This window comes from Ischnura elegans, chromosome X (assembly GCF_921293095.1).
Source record: "Ischnura elegans chromosome X, ioIscEleg1.1, whole genome shotgun sequence".
Classification (NCBI taxonomy): domain Eukaryota; kingdom Metazoa; phylum Arthropoda; class Insecta; order Odonata; family Coenagrionidae; genus Ischnura; species Ischnura elegans.
Window position 1 is genome coordinate 93629750 of NC_060259.1, and position 18085 is coordinate 93647834.

Genomic DNA, 18085 nt, shown 5'->3' on the forward strand with positions numbered 1-18085 from the left:
TTTGCGATTGAATGAAAAGTGAAAAATTTCAAGTGCGAGAAAACGCGACGGCTAAGTATGAATGCTGGAAAAACCCCGTGTGACGTATTTCTGGTTCCTGCTGTCGCTGAGTGAGGTGACCTTGGGGCAAGGCTTTGAACGCTAATATGATGCAGGCTGTTAGCAGGTAGCAGAGAACCCTGCCAGAAGGTAGCGCTTGGCTTAAATAAGGATTATTAATACCCTATTAAACATAGAAAACTTTCCGACCATAGGCAGCTTTAATAGGTGATTATTAAGACATGTTTCCTGAACTCTGTGCCTCATGCATGCATTGGTAATCTCAAATGATGTAAAACTCCTATCTACTCGTATAGAAACTAGGTTTCTGTGACGTCACGTGGAGTGGCATCGCATGGGCGCCAATGTGGCCTTTTTCAAATGCAGTTAAAATTGACCACTGCCATTTGTCTAAACTGGGATTTCTAAAACCAAATAATTTGTATATTATCAATAAACTAATGGTGGGTAACGAATCACAATCAATGCCTTTCATTTTGTTTGATGAAGGAAACTACCCTATTGTTAATATGTATTTAATTATCATGCTATAGGCATAAAATAATATTGGTACCTAAGTTGAAATGCCACTGCCGGACAATTAGAAAATTTTGTTGTAATAATGTGTAAAAGGGCTCGAAAAAAATTGAATTTGTCCATTATTTTATATTGGTTGGTAGGAAAATAACGCTGCAAAGGAGTTAAGGGCAGTTAACTCTTTTTCAGGAAAATCACCTGAAAGAGGTGTAACCCATAGTACATATTTCAATTGAAGATGGTTAATCCACAAGAGAGGCTGAGGCAATCAAGGACTTTTGATTGGCAGGGAAAAAAATGCTTCAAAAATTCTCGACATCACATCCAAACACACAGCAAAAAATATTTCAAACAACAGACGAAGGCATTAAGATTATTCATGTGCATTTGGAATTTATTTATGACTGACAAGAGAAATAACTCACCGAATCCACCAGCACAGATGCCGAAGGAGTGTCAATTTGGCTGTCAGAACGTTTGAATTCAATGCGAATTTTGTATGTTTTCCCAGCTTCCAGGCAAACTGGTGGGTACACTGTGATTCCTCCAATTCCTAAAATATAAAATAGATGAATTCCATGGATCAAAAATGGCAAGACAATAACTAATACAAGTCATAAACTGACTTTCTTGGGAATAAGGGAACTTTACCTCCAGGAAAAGATTCAAATGGTGGAGATCTTGTAGCATGAACCCAAACGCAAATATGAATGAGGCTTATATAAGTATTTCATGGGTATATCCGTGTAGGGGGCTAAGCTTTCTTCCCTTTCCTAATGTTTGAAACTGATTGGTATTATTCAAATGGGTTGTCATTACCAGTGTTTGATTACAAGTGGTTGGCAACTTAATTGAAATTTTGACGCTTGAAATTTTTCATTTCAACAACTCATTAAGAGGGTTCATTAGAATGAAAATTTTCACACCACATTCCAACAGTAGATCCAACCACTTGGAATCAACAGATTGTAATGATAACCAATTGGAAAAATTAAGAATTGAAGGAAAATTCCTCGGGTTTCCCACAGGGTGCAGTATTGGGTTATTTCTGCCAACCACTAAAGTCGGCGGTAGTGGAGCATTGCTTGGACCTCTGTCATAGGATGGACTTCAAAAGCACAAACGTTTTGTGCCAAAATAATGACTATTGGGATCGAATTGTGAAGGAGGGAATTGAAATTAACCTTGAGGAGAGGAGCATAAATAGAGATAAAGCCTTCCAACTGAGCAGTGCCTGGAATTTCATAATAAATCGCTACATCCATAAACAACAATAAGGGCAACCAAGGGTATGAATAAAGAAATATATAAATAAAAATTACTTTAAGGAGTATACCCTTGAAGACGATGGCAGACTCAGCCGTTGAAACGTAAGGAGAAATTACCCAATTCTACACCTGGAGTGAAAACCAAAAAAATTTCCTTCAAAGTATACGCCAGGAAAAACTAAAATTCTACACAATTAAGAATTGTCAATCACATCCCTTACCCGCAAAAATTCCACATAGAACAAATCCTAAGCTGACTGGGATTGGAACCTGGATCTGCCTAATTTGCCACATGTTCCAGCTCATGAACTACCAAGGCATCTTACTCCATACAATTTTTTTGGCTTTTGAGGATAAATTAGGCTGCCAAAATGCTGCTAGGGTGCACTTGTGAGTATGGAGCCACAAACCTGAGGCTAAAGCCATAACTAGGGCATTCTCCATAGTGGTCATTCAAGGAAACAACCACCGACTAGCCAGTGGCATTCCAAAATGGAGTCACCCTGATGTGCACCTGTTTCGTGGGAAAATTCAAACTTTGGAAATTCCATGGAGGCAAAATCGTGGATTCCGAAGATCTGGATTTGTATTCCAGTCAAGGTGAATGACTTTTCCCCAGGGGAATATTTGCACTAGGCAGTTGACTCCATAAAACTACTGGTTGGCTAGTATGTGGTCATTTCCTTGTAAAATGCTCATGCTGGAAATGCAAATCCACCCCTCATGTACACAGGTGGAAAAAACTAATGCAAAGCTCATTGGCGTCTGGAAGCGGCCAGCTCAGGAACTACTTGAAGACGTAATTCTTCCAAACTTTGCCCACTTAGTTTTCTCATACAAGCAGGAATTTTCAAACCACAAACCCCTTGTGCATGGGAAATTAATCACATCCGTCTCAATTTGACATAAATACCCAGCTGCAAAATTCTTTCTCATATTTTCCAAGGTATGCTTCACCAATGAGCTTTGCATTAATTTTTTCCACCACTACATTATTATATTGGATATTTTGAAGGTAACCTTGCTTCAAAGAAGTCCTCTTGATGTCATCTTGCGGCCTTGTATTGATGCATGGTGAGTCAGTGCCAATGGGATCTTGTCTGTCCACAATCACATTGATATCATCCCACTTGCCTGGAAGCTGAAAGAGTAAAGAAGAGGATCAAGATCATGATTTCCTTCTAAGCAACTGTTAATAATAGCACATAAACTACACCCAAATACAGGAAAGAAATACATATTTTGAGGAGACCACAGCTAGAGCCAACTTTTCATAAAAAGCTGTTATATACAATCAGTTCAACAATTTTCACATCCATAATTGTAATCCAGACTTAAAACTATGTTAATTGACCTCATCACCTGCACTAGGGCTACAACTTCATCACTAGCCATCCCATCCCAAATAAAGATGCAGGCCGGCAGAGAAGCCTCTCTGCAAGATGCCCCCACAAAATGGGTTGCACACATGTCACTTCATGAGCTTGGCTCCTGAGCCATGAGGGCACAGGGAGCACTCGTTCTTAGACATGGCACACCACTGTCCTACCAAATTTGAACAATACGGGAGGGGGACACTGCGTGATTGCTCCTTGTCAGTCTATTTGAGGGCAATTTTGAGCATACACATCAAAGTGATTTTTGAAATACAGATTTAAATTTTTGATAGTGAAAATTTTTAACCACGAAAGACACCTAAGGAGATATGTGTGTCAACCAGAGATAGACTATTTTTTAGTACCACCTAGACTCCCCACTTTAAATCATCACAATGAATGTATCATAATCGGAGGATAGTTACCTGATTTTCATATCGAATCACAATATCATACTCCATACTTGTCTTAATGTCATTAACAAGGAACTCCAAATGTGAATCTTCAAAAACCCTCATAAAGCCAACACCAGTCCACGTCTTCTCACGTCCATCTCTGAAAGGTTCCCTGATGATAACTTGGCATTTCTGCAAATGAAAAAAAATTATTTTGATTTTATAGAAGAAAAACTGCATGATCACATTTTATTCACTCACCAATTACTAGAAAAGCACCCAACACCAAGGGAGCCACTACCACCTTCCATTAGAATAAGGCTGTAAGGGCTCTTTACACTAACCAGAGGAGAAAATAGATTAATGAAGGTTTCATGAATAAATCTATAATAATCTAAAATCTAAAGGCTAATAAATCATGTAAATGAAGCAGCATGGTAGCAATGCAATACCAGGAATCCAGTGCCTCAGATCATAAACTTTTGAACTACACTATGCATGCATAAGGAGTTATTGAACACGTGTAATTTCTTCTTTGAAACTTTGCATTGTTGTGCAAGGCCACAACGGCTGCCACTGCCAAGTATGCTTTCTGGAGTCCTTTAAATGCCTTATATATTTCGGAGGGTGGAATTATCTATGGTGGCATGTCAGGGTACACGACTGTGTATACAGCTGGAAATTCTTTTCCGGAAGCCTAGATAAACTCATTCAGATGTATGCAAAGTGGCTTAGTGGCTCTCATTCTTCTATTAAAAATTATTAAAGCTCTAAATTAAAAACAGTTTGTATTAAAATATCGGTGATCCCGTAAGGCTAAGATTTTCACTGCGTAGTTGCACATTAAGATATTTCTCCAGTTCTGCAATGGCAGCTTTCCAGCATCGGCATATACCTATACTGATCATCAGGCTGGTATGGAAGGCCCCAGCTGATATCCAGAGTCCTGCGTTATTCAGTGTTGTTAGTGTTCTTATAAGTGACTCGTGGCCATACCAGTAAATAAAACATCAGTAATCTAGTTTAGACCTCACAAGTGTGCGATACAATAAAAGCACAGCTGCGTTTGGCACCCCATGAGGAGAGAATTAAAAATGTTACAATATTTAGGGTCCGAAGACAACTATTTCTCAACGACTGAATATGTTGGTGTACCTCCACTGTCATTGAGATCTCATGCAGCAGCTTCAAAGAGTATTTTACGAATCAACAAAGGGGACAATTTCATCGATGTTTCCCCTTCCTTCTGGCATTTCATCAACCTGTTTGCCTTCATTTCTCCCCTTCCCGCGTCTGGGCAGAATCTGTTGGGTGGTGGAAGAGTACCACCAGCCATACTCCCTTTAGATTTCATCTCCCAAGCTCCACACCCACCATGAATCCACACATACAGGATGCCGCAGTGTGGGCTAATGCGATTGCCAGGGCTACCCCAAGAGATATTAGCATACTTGAGGAGGTTGCCTATTATGAGGTGCAAAGGCCCACCAAACCCATGCACCTCCGACCTCCCTACACATGACCCCTCCCCCCAAGCACTTGCCACCGACACAGATCGTCAATGTGAGAATCCATTGAAAGGACTGGTGCTGGTCACCTGACACCAGCTATACAGAGAAGCCAATTGATTAGACTGGCTAGATCATCACATCCTGTTCACAGTGAATCTAGGGCCGAAGTCGGGTTGTATAACTACAGTAAAACCTCTATGTAGTGAACCTCTTTACATCGCAAACCTCCATACTTCATACCACCCCTACGGTCCCGTCTGATTTACATGTAAATTTATAGGCAAACCTCTTTGTAGTGAACCTCTTTATATTGTAAGACCTCCACTTATCATACCAAGGAGATACCCTTGAGATGGCCAAACTACCTCCGCAAATTGTGCCGAGACAACAAGAGACCATTAATAAATGTTTCACGCTTATATTTTTTCTTTTACACCTTTAATATGCTGTAATTTTCACGTTAATCATTAGTTGTGGCCATTTGGTTCAATGCAAGAGCATACCTAACAGTAAATAAGAAAAAAGGTATCCAACTATCCTGATCATTTTAAGTGACTGTTGAATTGAGAGAGATCACATCGTTTCCTCTCGCATCATGGTAAAAATCATGCGATAGTGCTCGCTCTCTGTAATTATTAAATAATAAATATATGTTCACTGATGCATGCATGTTTGTTCAAACACATAAATATAATGGTTTAAAATACAGTAGTGCCTTTCATTTCCGAAGGATATGAAAAAATGGTGCCTATCACTAAAACCTCTCTATGGTGAACCTCCATACATCAAATTGCCTAAAGAGGTTTTACTGTACCAGGTATCCCAACCCATACCAGGTATCCAACGCCCAGGTGGGTGCTGGAGAGTTCACCCAGCAGGATCCCCCTCTCCCTCTTACAGTTATCAATACACGGCAAACATGTGGGTGAATCTGAATGCCAGGTGTTGTGGCTACTGAGAACAGCAGAGTCACATGCTGTCTGAACACAATGCAAGTGTACGACATATTTTTTAACAAGGTTGTCTCCCTGGTGGGCTTAGGTCCATGGGGATATGGCTCCCCGAAGAAAGAGATAACACTCTTCCCCCATGCGGGGTATCACACCAATTAGTTGCATTTGAAGCAAATATTTTTTCTTTAACAAATCGTGGCCATGAAAGTAGAGAGAAAATATTTTCCCTACCTATCCTAAAATGGAAAAGACTATCCCTACACACTACATTTTTAATTATGTACATGAAAACTGGTTACCAATTGATAATAACTAACTTTCTCCACTTTCCACCCATGTAAATTTTGAAACACTACTCAGAGTTGCAGGACTTGTCCATTGATCTTTTAGGTGAAAATTGTTTTAACTAGGGTGTTAATGAAGCATTTCTACAATAACATGAGCATGCATTCCTAAAAGTAATAAATATTTTGATTAATAGCCAAGCCCAATTAAATATATTATCTGAATTAACCAAAATAACAACAATTACAAAAAGAGGACAGTATATATAATACTTCGCAACACCCGCCACCAATCTAAAATCAATCCTTCTATCTTACATTTTCAGAAGATATTAATTCCTTTCCATCACTGCAGTTCTGCAAGAGAATATTTAATTATCAGAGACCACATAAGGCATTAAATCATTTCAATTTTTAAGCTCATCAAAAGCTACGGTTTTCTAATATTTTGTGAGAAAAAATAAGTAGATAACATAAAAAAATTGTCAAAATTCTCTTTCTTCCTCCAACGACTGATCATGAAAATGAAAAAAAAAATGATGACTGCAGCTGTGGATAACAATATATAAATTATCATTCAGCTACAGATGACTCATTTCAATGAACAACTTCAATATGAATTTTCTATAATTACAAAGTAAACTCATGATCCCGACCAAAGGGCTAAGTTTACATTTGGTAAAAGGTAATAATACAAAATTTTTGATGCTACCAAATCACGAAACTTAGTAGCAGTCCAAACAGTATCAGAAATAAACATTTTATATAGTTTGACGTGCACACTAAGGCATCTAAAACGTTTGCTCAACTACAAATCACAAAGTTTTTCCACATGACAGGGGTTCCACAGAGGTCAGAAGATTATTCTTCAATGCATTCAACGTCTGAGGATCCTATGAATAACTACCCTCTAAAGATACCAAGAGATGTCATGTGATAAATATAGGCTTGGAAAATGAGAATGTGTCTTCCTCAACTTCACATCTTAGCAAATAAGGATTCTCAGACGACTTTAAACCAAAAAGTATCTAGTAGAAGATCAATAATCAGGAATGCTTGGAGCCACACGCATTCTGGAAAAATGTTATTTTTGGTGAATAGATCAGTAGGATATAGTCACCCTGTAGTACCAGGATGTAAGCAACACTACAACATGATAAATATTTTTTTTCCAGAATGTGCGTTGGCATTCACAAAAATGATAAATGGTTGAGTAAAGGGTCACGTAATAAGAAAACCCCAATCAAATTCATAATATTCATGATTAAACATGATTAAAAATTATTCCAAACATTTGATAAAGTTCTTGGCCCATAAATCATAAGGTAGATAAGCCGAGAAAGTAATCTTTAAAAGACCACTCGTAAATGGAAGTGAAATGCCACAACAATTTTAAAATGCAACTATAAAACAAATATTTCAGCCCTCCATAATTTTCAACGAGTAAATGTTGCAAATTCTATGTCATTTTCATGACTACTAACATAAACTTATCTGAAAAAATCAAATCCTACTTTCAGACGAAATCCCACTTAAAATACGTTACCTTAAATAACACTGATTGTGAATTTTAACATGTAAATTTAATATTAGTAGTCACAGCTAACCTTATATGTGCAGAGAACTCAAGTAATTTGAAAAAAGCTATTCGGCATTAGCTTCATAAACAATCTTTGACTAGTCCGCATGACTCGTTTGGAGAGAAGCCCTACAGGCTGAGGTCTTTGTGGCGGGGGCTGTCCGCTTAACAACTAGCGCGAGATGTAATGCAGGGTGGCCTTTCACTCCTCTCATGGAACTGCTTGTCTCAACCCCAGGTGTCAGGAAGGGTTAAAACTGTTTTGAGAACATCCACTTATGAAAAGGGATTGACCCATCTGATATGAAAACTACTGTAAAGCTCCCATGCTTGAAACAACTGGCTTTTCCCCTCATGAATTTAAAAAAAAGATGAACTTCTGATAAGAAAAGAGTGCTTTCACCCGGGAAAATGGAATCTGAAGAAACGTGCTTTAAACAAAATGTTGATTCTCACGGCTGCAAAATGAGAGCATTTTGTTAGAAGATGTCGAAGATGTAGAATGAAAGTCTTCATGAAGATAGAAGCTAAATGAATGAAAAAGTAGGCAAGCATTATTCAAGGAGGAAAATAAACAACCTGCTCTGAAAGAATTTATGTAATATTGGGTGAGCTTCGCACACAATGTGAACTTCAACATAGCACACGCTCTGAGACAACAATTACACCACATATTAGCCATATTTTCAGCCATGTACTTTAAAAAAATAGAAAGTTTGAAAAACACCGGAAAATCTACCATTGTTTACATCACTCTGCTATTTACATTTCTGGATCATCAATCATCTACTGTATGTGATTTTTTTCAATGTTTCCATTAGCTTGATAAAACGAATTTCCAAAGTTTTGGTTTGGCGAACCTCATAATAACGAGAGACTACTCTTTGCAGTATAACTTGGTTATAACGTCATTTGAGGGAAACACAATTATTGACGCAACATGAGAGTGACACTATAAAAAGGCTATGTATTTAGCCAACTGAAAAATAACACATGAGAAATAAAAAGTTACAATTTTTCGTGAAATACGTATTTTAATGAGATTATTGGTGTAAATATTTACAGCTTAATTTATGAATAATAGTGTTGTGCTATTTACATTTTATGTAAAAAGTCATCCAAAAGAAGTGTTTTTATTAGAGATGGGTCGAATAGCAGATTTCTCGAATTCGAATATCGAATTCGAATATTAAATCATTGCTCGAATATTCGAATACCTCGAATTTCGAATACCTCGAATACTAAATGATGAATGCTGGAATGTTTGACTCGGTTACCTATGCAGCAGGCAACACAAGATTTTGGGGAGTAATTTTGATTTCCTTTAAATGATTCGAACAGGAATTTAGCTGATTAATGAATATTTTAATTTTATGGAAACAATTGGGCATATCATTAATTCAACTAACATCGCTTTACCCCCACTTCTGCTGCCAAGTGCTAGCTGACAATCTGAGGCATTTTGCAAAATACAAGCTCTATTCCACCGGATTTTCTTCAATTATTTTCAGTCCATCTTTGGGAGTTCTCACGAGATAAGAAGATGAATTGGAATTGCTATCAGGGAGAAACCAAATATTCTGAGAAAATATCCCTTTGTCTGGGACTGTAACAATAAAGATTTATAGCACCACTCATTAATTGTAACTTGATATATGCTTTCGGAAAAAAATACCGCATCAACTTCCGAGAAGCTCTGCTGCTCATATCGAGTTTCGCCAGAATGCTAAGTCTCCGTCGTATTTTGAGATTTATTTCTTTGCGTAAAATGCTTAAATAAACTCAGAAATACGTCGTGTTTGGTCTTATTCTTTTTGAAATTACGCGCACATTACTAATATTTCAATTCAATAAAGGTGTAACATCAATCGACGAAAGTCATTCTTAGACACCTTTTGTGCTAATAGATGACTCATGCAGCGGTTGACCTCCACAGAAATGGGGAACTTCGAAGCTGGTAGGAAAAAAAAGGTCAGTGGGGGAGAAAAGGGAGGGCCGGAAACACGTTTCTATTGTTCTCGTGTAACTTGGTATTTTTTCGAAGCTAAGGTCTTCGTAATATGATCCCTGCGCGAGCTGTGACCTTTTTTTTTATTTCGAAGAAGAGGAAAGCCTCAGAGGGGGGGGGCTAGTGCTGAATGGAGAGGGATACCGGATCTTGGGAAATGCGCTAATGTAAGTATCCCACGGTACTCGCACAGCAGTTGACCTCCAGAAATGGGGAACTTCGAAGCAGGTAGCCAGAAAAAGGTCAGTGGGTGAGAAAAGGGGGGAGGGCGTGAAACACGTTTTTATTGTTCTCGTAACTCGATATTTTTTTCGAAGCAGGGGTCTTCGTAATGCGATCCCTGCGCGAGCTGGGACCTTTTGTTTGATTTCGGAGAAGAGGAAAGCGTCAGAGTGGGTGAGGCGAGTGCTGAATGGAGGGGGATAGCGGATCGTGGGAAATGCTCTAAGGTTGCTATCCCACGGCACTGAGGTTCTCCTGGTGGGGGGAATCGGGGATTTTCGGATTTTTTCACCCGACCATTTTCGGTTCCCCTCTTCGAACTCTTTTCACCGCTAAAATCCACGAATTTGATGTAATTCGTCAACTTGCGTAAAACGGCGCTGCGAGCACTAAATGAATAGTTCTCTACATTTTTCCGAGTCAACTACCAACGACGTGCGTGCGACAGTGTATGACGCGAAATTCAAAGTATTCGAGGTATTCGAGGCGGTACTTTTCGCATAACTATTCGAAACCTCGAATATCGAATACTTTCTAATATTCGAGGTATTCGAGTATTCGCGGATACTATTCGCACATCTCTAGTTTTTATGCAACAAATACAGTATTGTGTTTAAGTAAATGCACAATACTGCATCAATGTCTCAATGAAGTCCTATAGCTGAAAGAAGTCAGTAATTTTCTTATGGACAGTCCTCTGTTGCGTGGAGCTGGATTTTGTTGATGTTATATACGAGATTTAGGATTCTATTGCCGATAAATCAAATGTTTTATCAAAGCTGGCATTTAAGTTTGGTGGGACTTAGGAACGAATGATATTATATCCATGAATTAGTCTTGGCCGAGGCCATAATAACCAGGCTTCACGGTAGTTGAGAGACATTTCTTTAGACTTGTGTGCAACTCCATGCAGAGAAAAACAGAGTAAATTGATTAGTTATTAAAAATCCGCAAAATTTTCCCCCTCTAAACATCAATCGAATTGAATATTTTTGCCAGTTTAAGTAAAAAACGTTTGAATGTGAAATATTAATAAGAAAACCAATAATACCTTACAAGAGATTTTTACTCCACCAAAGAATAAGATCCATACTAGAAAAAGGGAAATTCCAAGCAGATAACTATGAATAGAAACTATGCGTATAGAGCCATTATTAAGAGTTGACGGCAATTTGCTACTACAATGTAATCCATTTTTATTTTTCTCATTACATACATAAGGCACAATTTTTTAAGCAATTATTCTTGAAATATTTTTGGTTGCCAACACCATTCTCTTTTGCTGATATACCTATTTTAATATAAAGTACAGTAAAATCGGGTTATAATGTGGATCTCGGTGGATGGAGTGTACACCCACATCATGGGGAATCTGCTTTATTACACAACTCATTTTGGGAAGCACTGAAAAAACTGCTATTACTGAATTTTACCAAAAATTTGTTTGCATTGTACAATTTAAAAAATTGTATTTTGTTGTTAAAGGTATCATCCACAACCTGCTTTTATGGGAGATGCTAAAATAATTTGATATTTTCTTTCAGAAAGGCAGCCCGATGACTTTAGCCAAAATGTCACCCAGAAAATGGTATCAAATCATACTGTGATGACTTTCGGGGACACAGTGAGACCAGCAGTGTATCCAAAACCACTGTTTAATTTTTAAGCAGCTCTTTCTGTGAGCACCATTTTAAGCTGTTCTTTCTGTAGTTGACAATGTAACTACTAGCACAACTCAATGTGGCAAAACATTTTCCATTCTCCTTGTGCCAATGCCTAAAAACTAACGTCTCCGTGATTCTGGGAGTAATGAGGTTTAACTACCAACCCTAATCTAAGACATCATCTTCCAAGTCAATCATGATAAGGGGTGCATGAAGGAAGGTCATCGGGGGTAAGCTCCTCTTCAAAATGAGGACAATAATGAAAAAATAACCTACCATACTTAGTTGGAATGAAATGAACATTATGGAAGCTATTTAGAACAATTACAAAATTTAAAATCAAAAGGCATCTGAAGCCATTCATATATTTCCATTAACTCCTTGTCATCGTCATCTACTTTATCTGCTCTGGGCCATTCAAGGAGCCAATCTCAGAATATTGGCCACTGATGAACTTTGTAAATCTCAGAAAATTTATACTTTGGGACTGTGTAAAATAGGCTTGACAAAATAAGGAAAAGTGCAGCAAAAACACGAGAAGTGTGACTTTATTTGATAGGTAATTAAATAATTAATGCTACTTTATTTTAAACGGATTCTGATCAGAATTATATTTAAAATATAACCATATGAGGCAGTTGCGGGTTAACCTTATACCATTTGCCTAGGCCAATTTTTTAAAAGACTTATGCTGTACTGAAAGCCCCGAAACTATGAGCGCTGCATAAAATCAAGACTGTTTTTATACTTTCAATTGGAGTTGTTAAATGCACGCAAGAACGAAACTGAATAAAATAGGTTAAACCAAAAACCATTACATGAAAACAAGAAATAGGAGGTATCAGAATGAGTCAAATCAAATTTGCACTGCACTATATTTATTGGTACTTAAAAGAGCACACTCCCTCAGTGGAAACCTTAACTCTTGAAAAGTAATTGCGGCAATAATTACACTTTCTTAGAGTCTCTGTATTCACTGGGTGGAGAAAATTTGTCACCAGGATATTTGATGCCAGTTGGAACCAAAATTACTAATGGTGTATTGGTCGAAAACTCACCATTTTCAAACGACAGAAACTTTGAGCCAATCACTCCGATTGGTCACAAGTTTGCCGGATGCTTTGGATGCATTGCGATCTCTGGCAGACAAAGCATTTGAAGGCGTGAGTTGTCCAGAGCATCTGGTAACAGGGCAAACTCACAGCCAACCAGAGCGCTTGACTCACAGTTTCTGTAGTTAAAAAATGGTGCACTTTCGACCGAAGCATCACGAGTGATTTTGATTCCCACTAGCATCAGCTATCCAAGGGTCTATCAGCTATCGTAACGTAATTTTTTTCCACCCCGTACAATCTTACCTTTTGCATACTACCCACTGCAGTTTATATCCATAAATACATTGGTATATCTTTCATACAAGAATAAAGACCTTTGCATCTATTGAGAGGTATCTTGAATAAATGTTAGGAAACAAAGAAAAACGTTAAAAGAGCATTTTACCTCAGCAACAATGCAAAACTGACCAATGCCCATTAAAGACGGCAGAAATCTATCCTTTCCTTCAGTACCTTGAACATTTTAAGAGAACCAGAGCCTTGGCTAAGCTAAAGAAAGTAAGTTGTGAAAGTGTGAGGTGACACTTTCCGAAGGTGTAACGCTTCCCCTTACAAGATCAGTGACAATGCAGTATGTAAGGACTAGGGTGCATTTTGCAACTCAAAGATTACATACCTCACTTCCTCGAGCAAGTTCAGCTTCGTAAAGTAAGAAATCAAGATGGCCAGTGAAGTAACCCTGCTCCGGCTGATTACATGTCCGCCCAACAACATGTGGACGACATCTGAAAAAGGAAAAAAATGAGAGATATGAAAATGATATTCTAAAACATGATACATAATTGTCAACCTTTTGCGGTCCAATGTCGTGACTGGATCAACAGGCCTTGTGAAAGCATGAGGTCCAACGTCTAGTTGAGCTCAACATCACGAGGTTATATAAGGAGATTATACAAGGGCAATGTTTCAAGAGATGCCACACACAGATAATTTTTAAATAATAAACTCTTTAATTGAACCAATAGCATAATATTACAGTCACTAGAATCTTACTTTAAACAACAGAATAAAAATTTTAAAAGGCACCAATGAATCCTATAAATTCCTTTTCTCCTAAAAATTAATTTGGACCAGACTATTTGAATCTAAAAAAATGGACCGCAAAGGCTTGAGGCTCTAAATGGTTACAACTCTATGCAGTTAATATTAGAATAAATAGATCTGCTACATAAATTCAAATTCACATTCACAATCAAAAATATAATAAATAACAAGTAAATTACTACTCACTCATTTTAAATTATAATATTGAATTGAAGATAAATTATACCAATCAATGCTGTCATTACTAATTCAAGGGTTCAAAACAAAATAATTGATTGCATAGTTAAACAGTTACTCTTAAATAACTGATAATAAATACCAACCTGCACTGTCCAGTGATCACGTCACAGTTGCTATCATATGAGCCACCTGGGTCACAATCACAAGGCTTGCAGCCATCCCGATCTTCGGAGAGCCCAAAATACTCAGGAAGACATTGGTTGCAATCACGGCCAGTAACATAGCGTTTGCAAGTGCACTCACCCGTTAGCATGTTACAACCCTGATTTCCAATTGTGCCTGATGTATTGCAAGTGCACGCTGTTGGTGAAAATGAGGAAGTATTGCACAAAATGAACACAACACATTTACTTAGAATAATACACATAATTATGAAAGATAAATACGGGCACAGTTTGTGGAAAGAATTTTTTACCTTGGCAACCATCAGGGTTATCCTCACTGAAATTCCAAAATCCATTTTTACATCTGTCACAGCGACGGCCATCCACATTGGTTTTACAGTGACATCGGCCAGATTCCAACCCGTTGATAAGATCAGTTCGGGAGTCACAAATGCCTTCGTCCAAGGATCCACTGGGGTCACAATCACAAGCTAAGAATGAAAAAGAGGTTGTTTCAGAAATTTGCAGAAACAATTTACCAAAGAGCTTTGCCAAACCAAAGTTACGATGGAAAAAGAGATCAAAAAGCTGTCAGTTAGCATTTCCCACAGTTGTTATTCTGACTTTTTCAAACAAAAACATCAATAGATCCGTATCTGATGATTACCTAGTACAAAGCAGTAAAGAAAATTTATCATGAAATTGTATGCACTGAGCAAACTAGTATAAGGTCAATGAGGGATACTAATGCTAACTCTGACCACTATTAGCGAGTTAAACTGCTAAGTCAGTTAATGTTTCAGCATTATTCATCATAATCTATATTTAATAGAAAAAAAATTCCACACTAGTCATACTCATCAATGATACATGAACTATCATTTCCAAAAGTCTGTGTGCATCTATGCTCCACACAGTAGTTGAATGGATCAGGTGAATTTCTGATAGAAGCTCTATAGGGTTGGCACACAATGCACAAGAACTTTGACCCTCCCTGGAAGGGGTGTGTGTCGCGGTGAGCCAATGAGGTTGGTTTGTGATGGAGCTAGAACACGTGCAGTCAAACAGAAGGACTGGGAGCCCCAAATGAAGGATCTGGAACTGAGGAACCTTATGCCCATGCTCGCACCAATTGGACCTTATTGAGTAAAAATCAATGCCAACACACAATCATCAAAGAACGAACAAATGTTTTAAAAAATCAGCATTCATGTAGCTTTGATCCAGAGTCACAATAATCACCAAAGATTTGCAGTGTCCGCAGCATCAGTCATCTTATCCGAAGTGTCAATTGTCCTTCATTGATGAGAAATTCAATTTGATTATGAAGATGGAGTGAGCCATTGTAAAGCCACTGAGGTAAAACTCCGATTGGTGTGAGCATGGGCCTCAGCTCCACATCCTCCATCCTATGTGGCAGGCACCAGAGAAAAAATCACGAGACTCCTCAGAAAATTCGACGTTACAACACTCTTCAACTGTGGTAAGAAGATTGGAGAACTTCTTCCGACTCCTAAGGACCGTATCTCACCTCACGCCCACGAAGGAGTTTATGAAATTGAATGCAGTTGCGGTATGTCATACATCGGACAGACCGGGAGAGCCGTGAAGTGCCGCATACAAGAACGTAGAAGAGTGGTGAAAAATAAACAATTCCATCTGTCGGCTGTGGCTGAGCACACTCTGAGTGAACCTGGACACGACATCAACTGGGAAGAAACAAAAGTTATCGCCAGAGAATCCCGATATTTTCCGAGGATCATCCGAGAGGCGATTGAAATATCCAAACATCCTCATAATTTCAATCGAGAGGATAGCTACCAACTCCACAGTACATGGAAGAGACTCTTCGCCCCATACCCCTACGCTATTGGCCGCAAGGCGACCAATCAGGGAGAACCTACACCACTGGGCTGCCTATATAACGACGGCCAAAACACGGCATAATCACTTCGACCTGAAGACGCCTGCTGGAATGCAGGAGAAACTGTTGTCCCCAACGCAACCATGATGCGGTGAAACCCAGAAAATGCAGCCTACATTACCAGCGCACCGCAGAAGCCTTCGCACCAACTTCCTCCACAGAAGTTGGGGCTCCCACTAGTGCTATTTGACTCTTGGTGTACTAGCCCCATCCCAAGCCTTCACTGTTGGTCCTTGGAAATGCAGTCTCTTCCAGCGAGGGCCAAAGTTCTTGTGCATTGTGTGCCAACCCTTTAGTTTTTACCAGAAATTCACCAAATTCATTCAACCACTGAGTGGAGTATTGATACCCACAGACTTTTGGAAATTATAGCTCACGTGTTTCACTAAGTGCATAAACACTCACTTGCATTGAGCATAATGAGCGTTGAATTACAATTAGCCAAAAACCATGCATTTCAATCAACATTTTAGTCTAAACTTACATTCCTAAATGATGCTTATTTTTTTAATTAGGAGCATGATAAAAATATTAAAAAATTTTAAATATTCAAAGTCACTAATTTCACTAAATCTGACAATGGAAAATTAAAAAGAAAAGTTGTGATGCACAGTTTTATTCTTTTAAAGTGTTCAGCAGGGTTAAATGAGATAAATTATAAAAATAAACTTACGTTGACATATTTCAGGATCAGTAATATCTCGTCCAGGATCTTGGTAGTAGAATGACTTGCACTGCTCGCAATTTTGCCCCATAGTGTTGTGCATGCATCCGTCACACACTCCACCGCTCACGTTGCCACTCAGCCGATAGACAGCCTCATCAAAGTGACACCTCGTGGCATGCTTGTTACAGTTACAGGCTGTAAATGCAAACAAATAGAGAGGGCTTAAACTCAGTCACTGCAACTGAAGATCAACTGTGTCAGAAACAGGAAAAATGAAAAGTATATCCACACTTCACCGCAGCTTCGTACTTTGTGCTTGGGGTGCTTGGAGATATGCTGCGGGCAAAGTCATTAACTTGAGTACGTAATGAAAATAAAAATTGTGATAGTATTTTTTTTACTTACACATGGTATTTTTTAAATTGTTTCAGTTGAAATGGGTGGCAGCGATAAAAAATTTTTACACTGTCTGAAAATAAATTTAATGATTGCAGGATCATAAAATTCAACACTGGAATTGGTAAAAAAAAACAATAAATCAGCCTGCCACACAAAAAGGGTTTACAGTAAATATGTATGTATGTACTCATAGGCGTATCCAGAATCAAAACTAGGGGGGGGGGGGGGGGCAAAACTAGCTGTGGTCGTTCAAGTTGTAACTTTTTTGCACAGGAAAGGTTAATGAAACCAAAATTTTAAGGAAATTATGTCAGCATCCATGTCTTATACTATTATCAGTTTTCTTCAAAACAAAAATTTGTTCATTTCTTTTGAACTGAATTTATTTTCGCAGGTGCCCCTCCCCCAGTCCCCCACTGGGCATACCCATGTATGTACTAATGGAGTAATTTATTTAGAATGACAAAGAAGAAGGGCAAAAAAAAGGGAAAATACCAGACTTTCAATAGCATAATTCAGATGACACAAGTAATAGCAAAATAATTGAGGTTATTAGTTCCAAGTTCATAGCAATCTACAACTCCATTTAAAAAGAAAGGAAATTAAAGATCAATTGTATTGAACGTAAAAGATAATAGTTTATCATCTTAGAAAAAGCATGACATGAACATGATATTTTGGTCATTGATTTTTCTGGTGCCTGTTTTTTATGCATACATTTGACAGAGATACTGATCAAATTGACGTACACAGCAC

General features: G+C 38.2%; 1 protein-coding gene across 3 annotated transcripts in view; it reads right to left on the reverse strand.

Annotated features, from left to right (window-relative positions):
- Nucleotides 1–18085, reverse strand: part of LOC124171833 (laminin subunit beta-1) — a 140288-nt gene that overhangs the window by 25013 nt on the left and 97190 nt on the right. For 2 of the 3 annotated variants that reach the window (XM_046551187.1, XM_046551185.1), the window contains 8 exons: nt 16937–17125; nt 14651–14830; nt 14319–14535; nt 13568–13676; nt 6682–6720; nt 3646–3807; nt 2865–2985; nt 1002–1129 (listed from right to left, as the gene is read on the reverse strand). In XM_046551187.1, coding sequence (XP_046407143.1) covers nt 1002–1129; nt 2865–2985; nt 3646–3807; nt 6682–6720; nt 13568–13676; nt 14319–14535; nt 14651–14830; nt 16937–17125 — 1145 coding nt within the window. The remainder of the gene's footprint in view (nt 1–1001; nt 1130–2864; nt 2986–3645; nt 3808–6681; nt 6721–13567; nt 13677–14318; nt 14536–14650; nt 14831–16936; nt 17126–18085) is intronic. The other variant, XM_046551186.1, reaches the window with a different exon arrangement.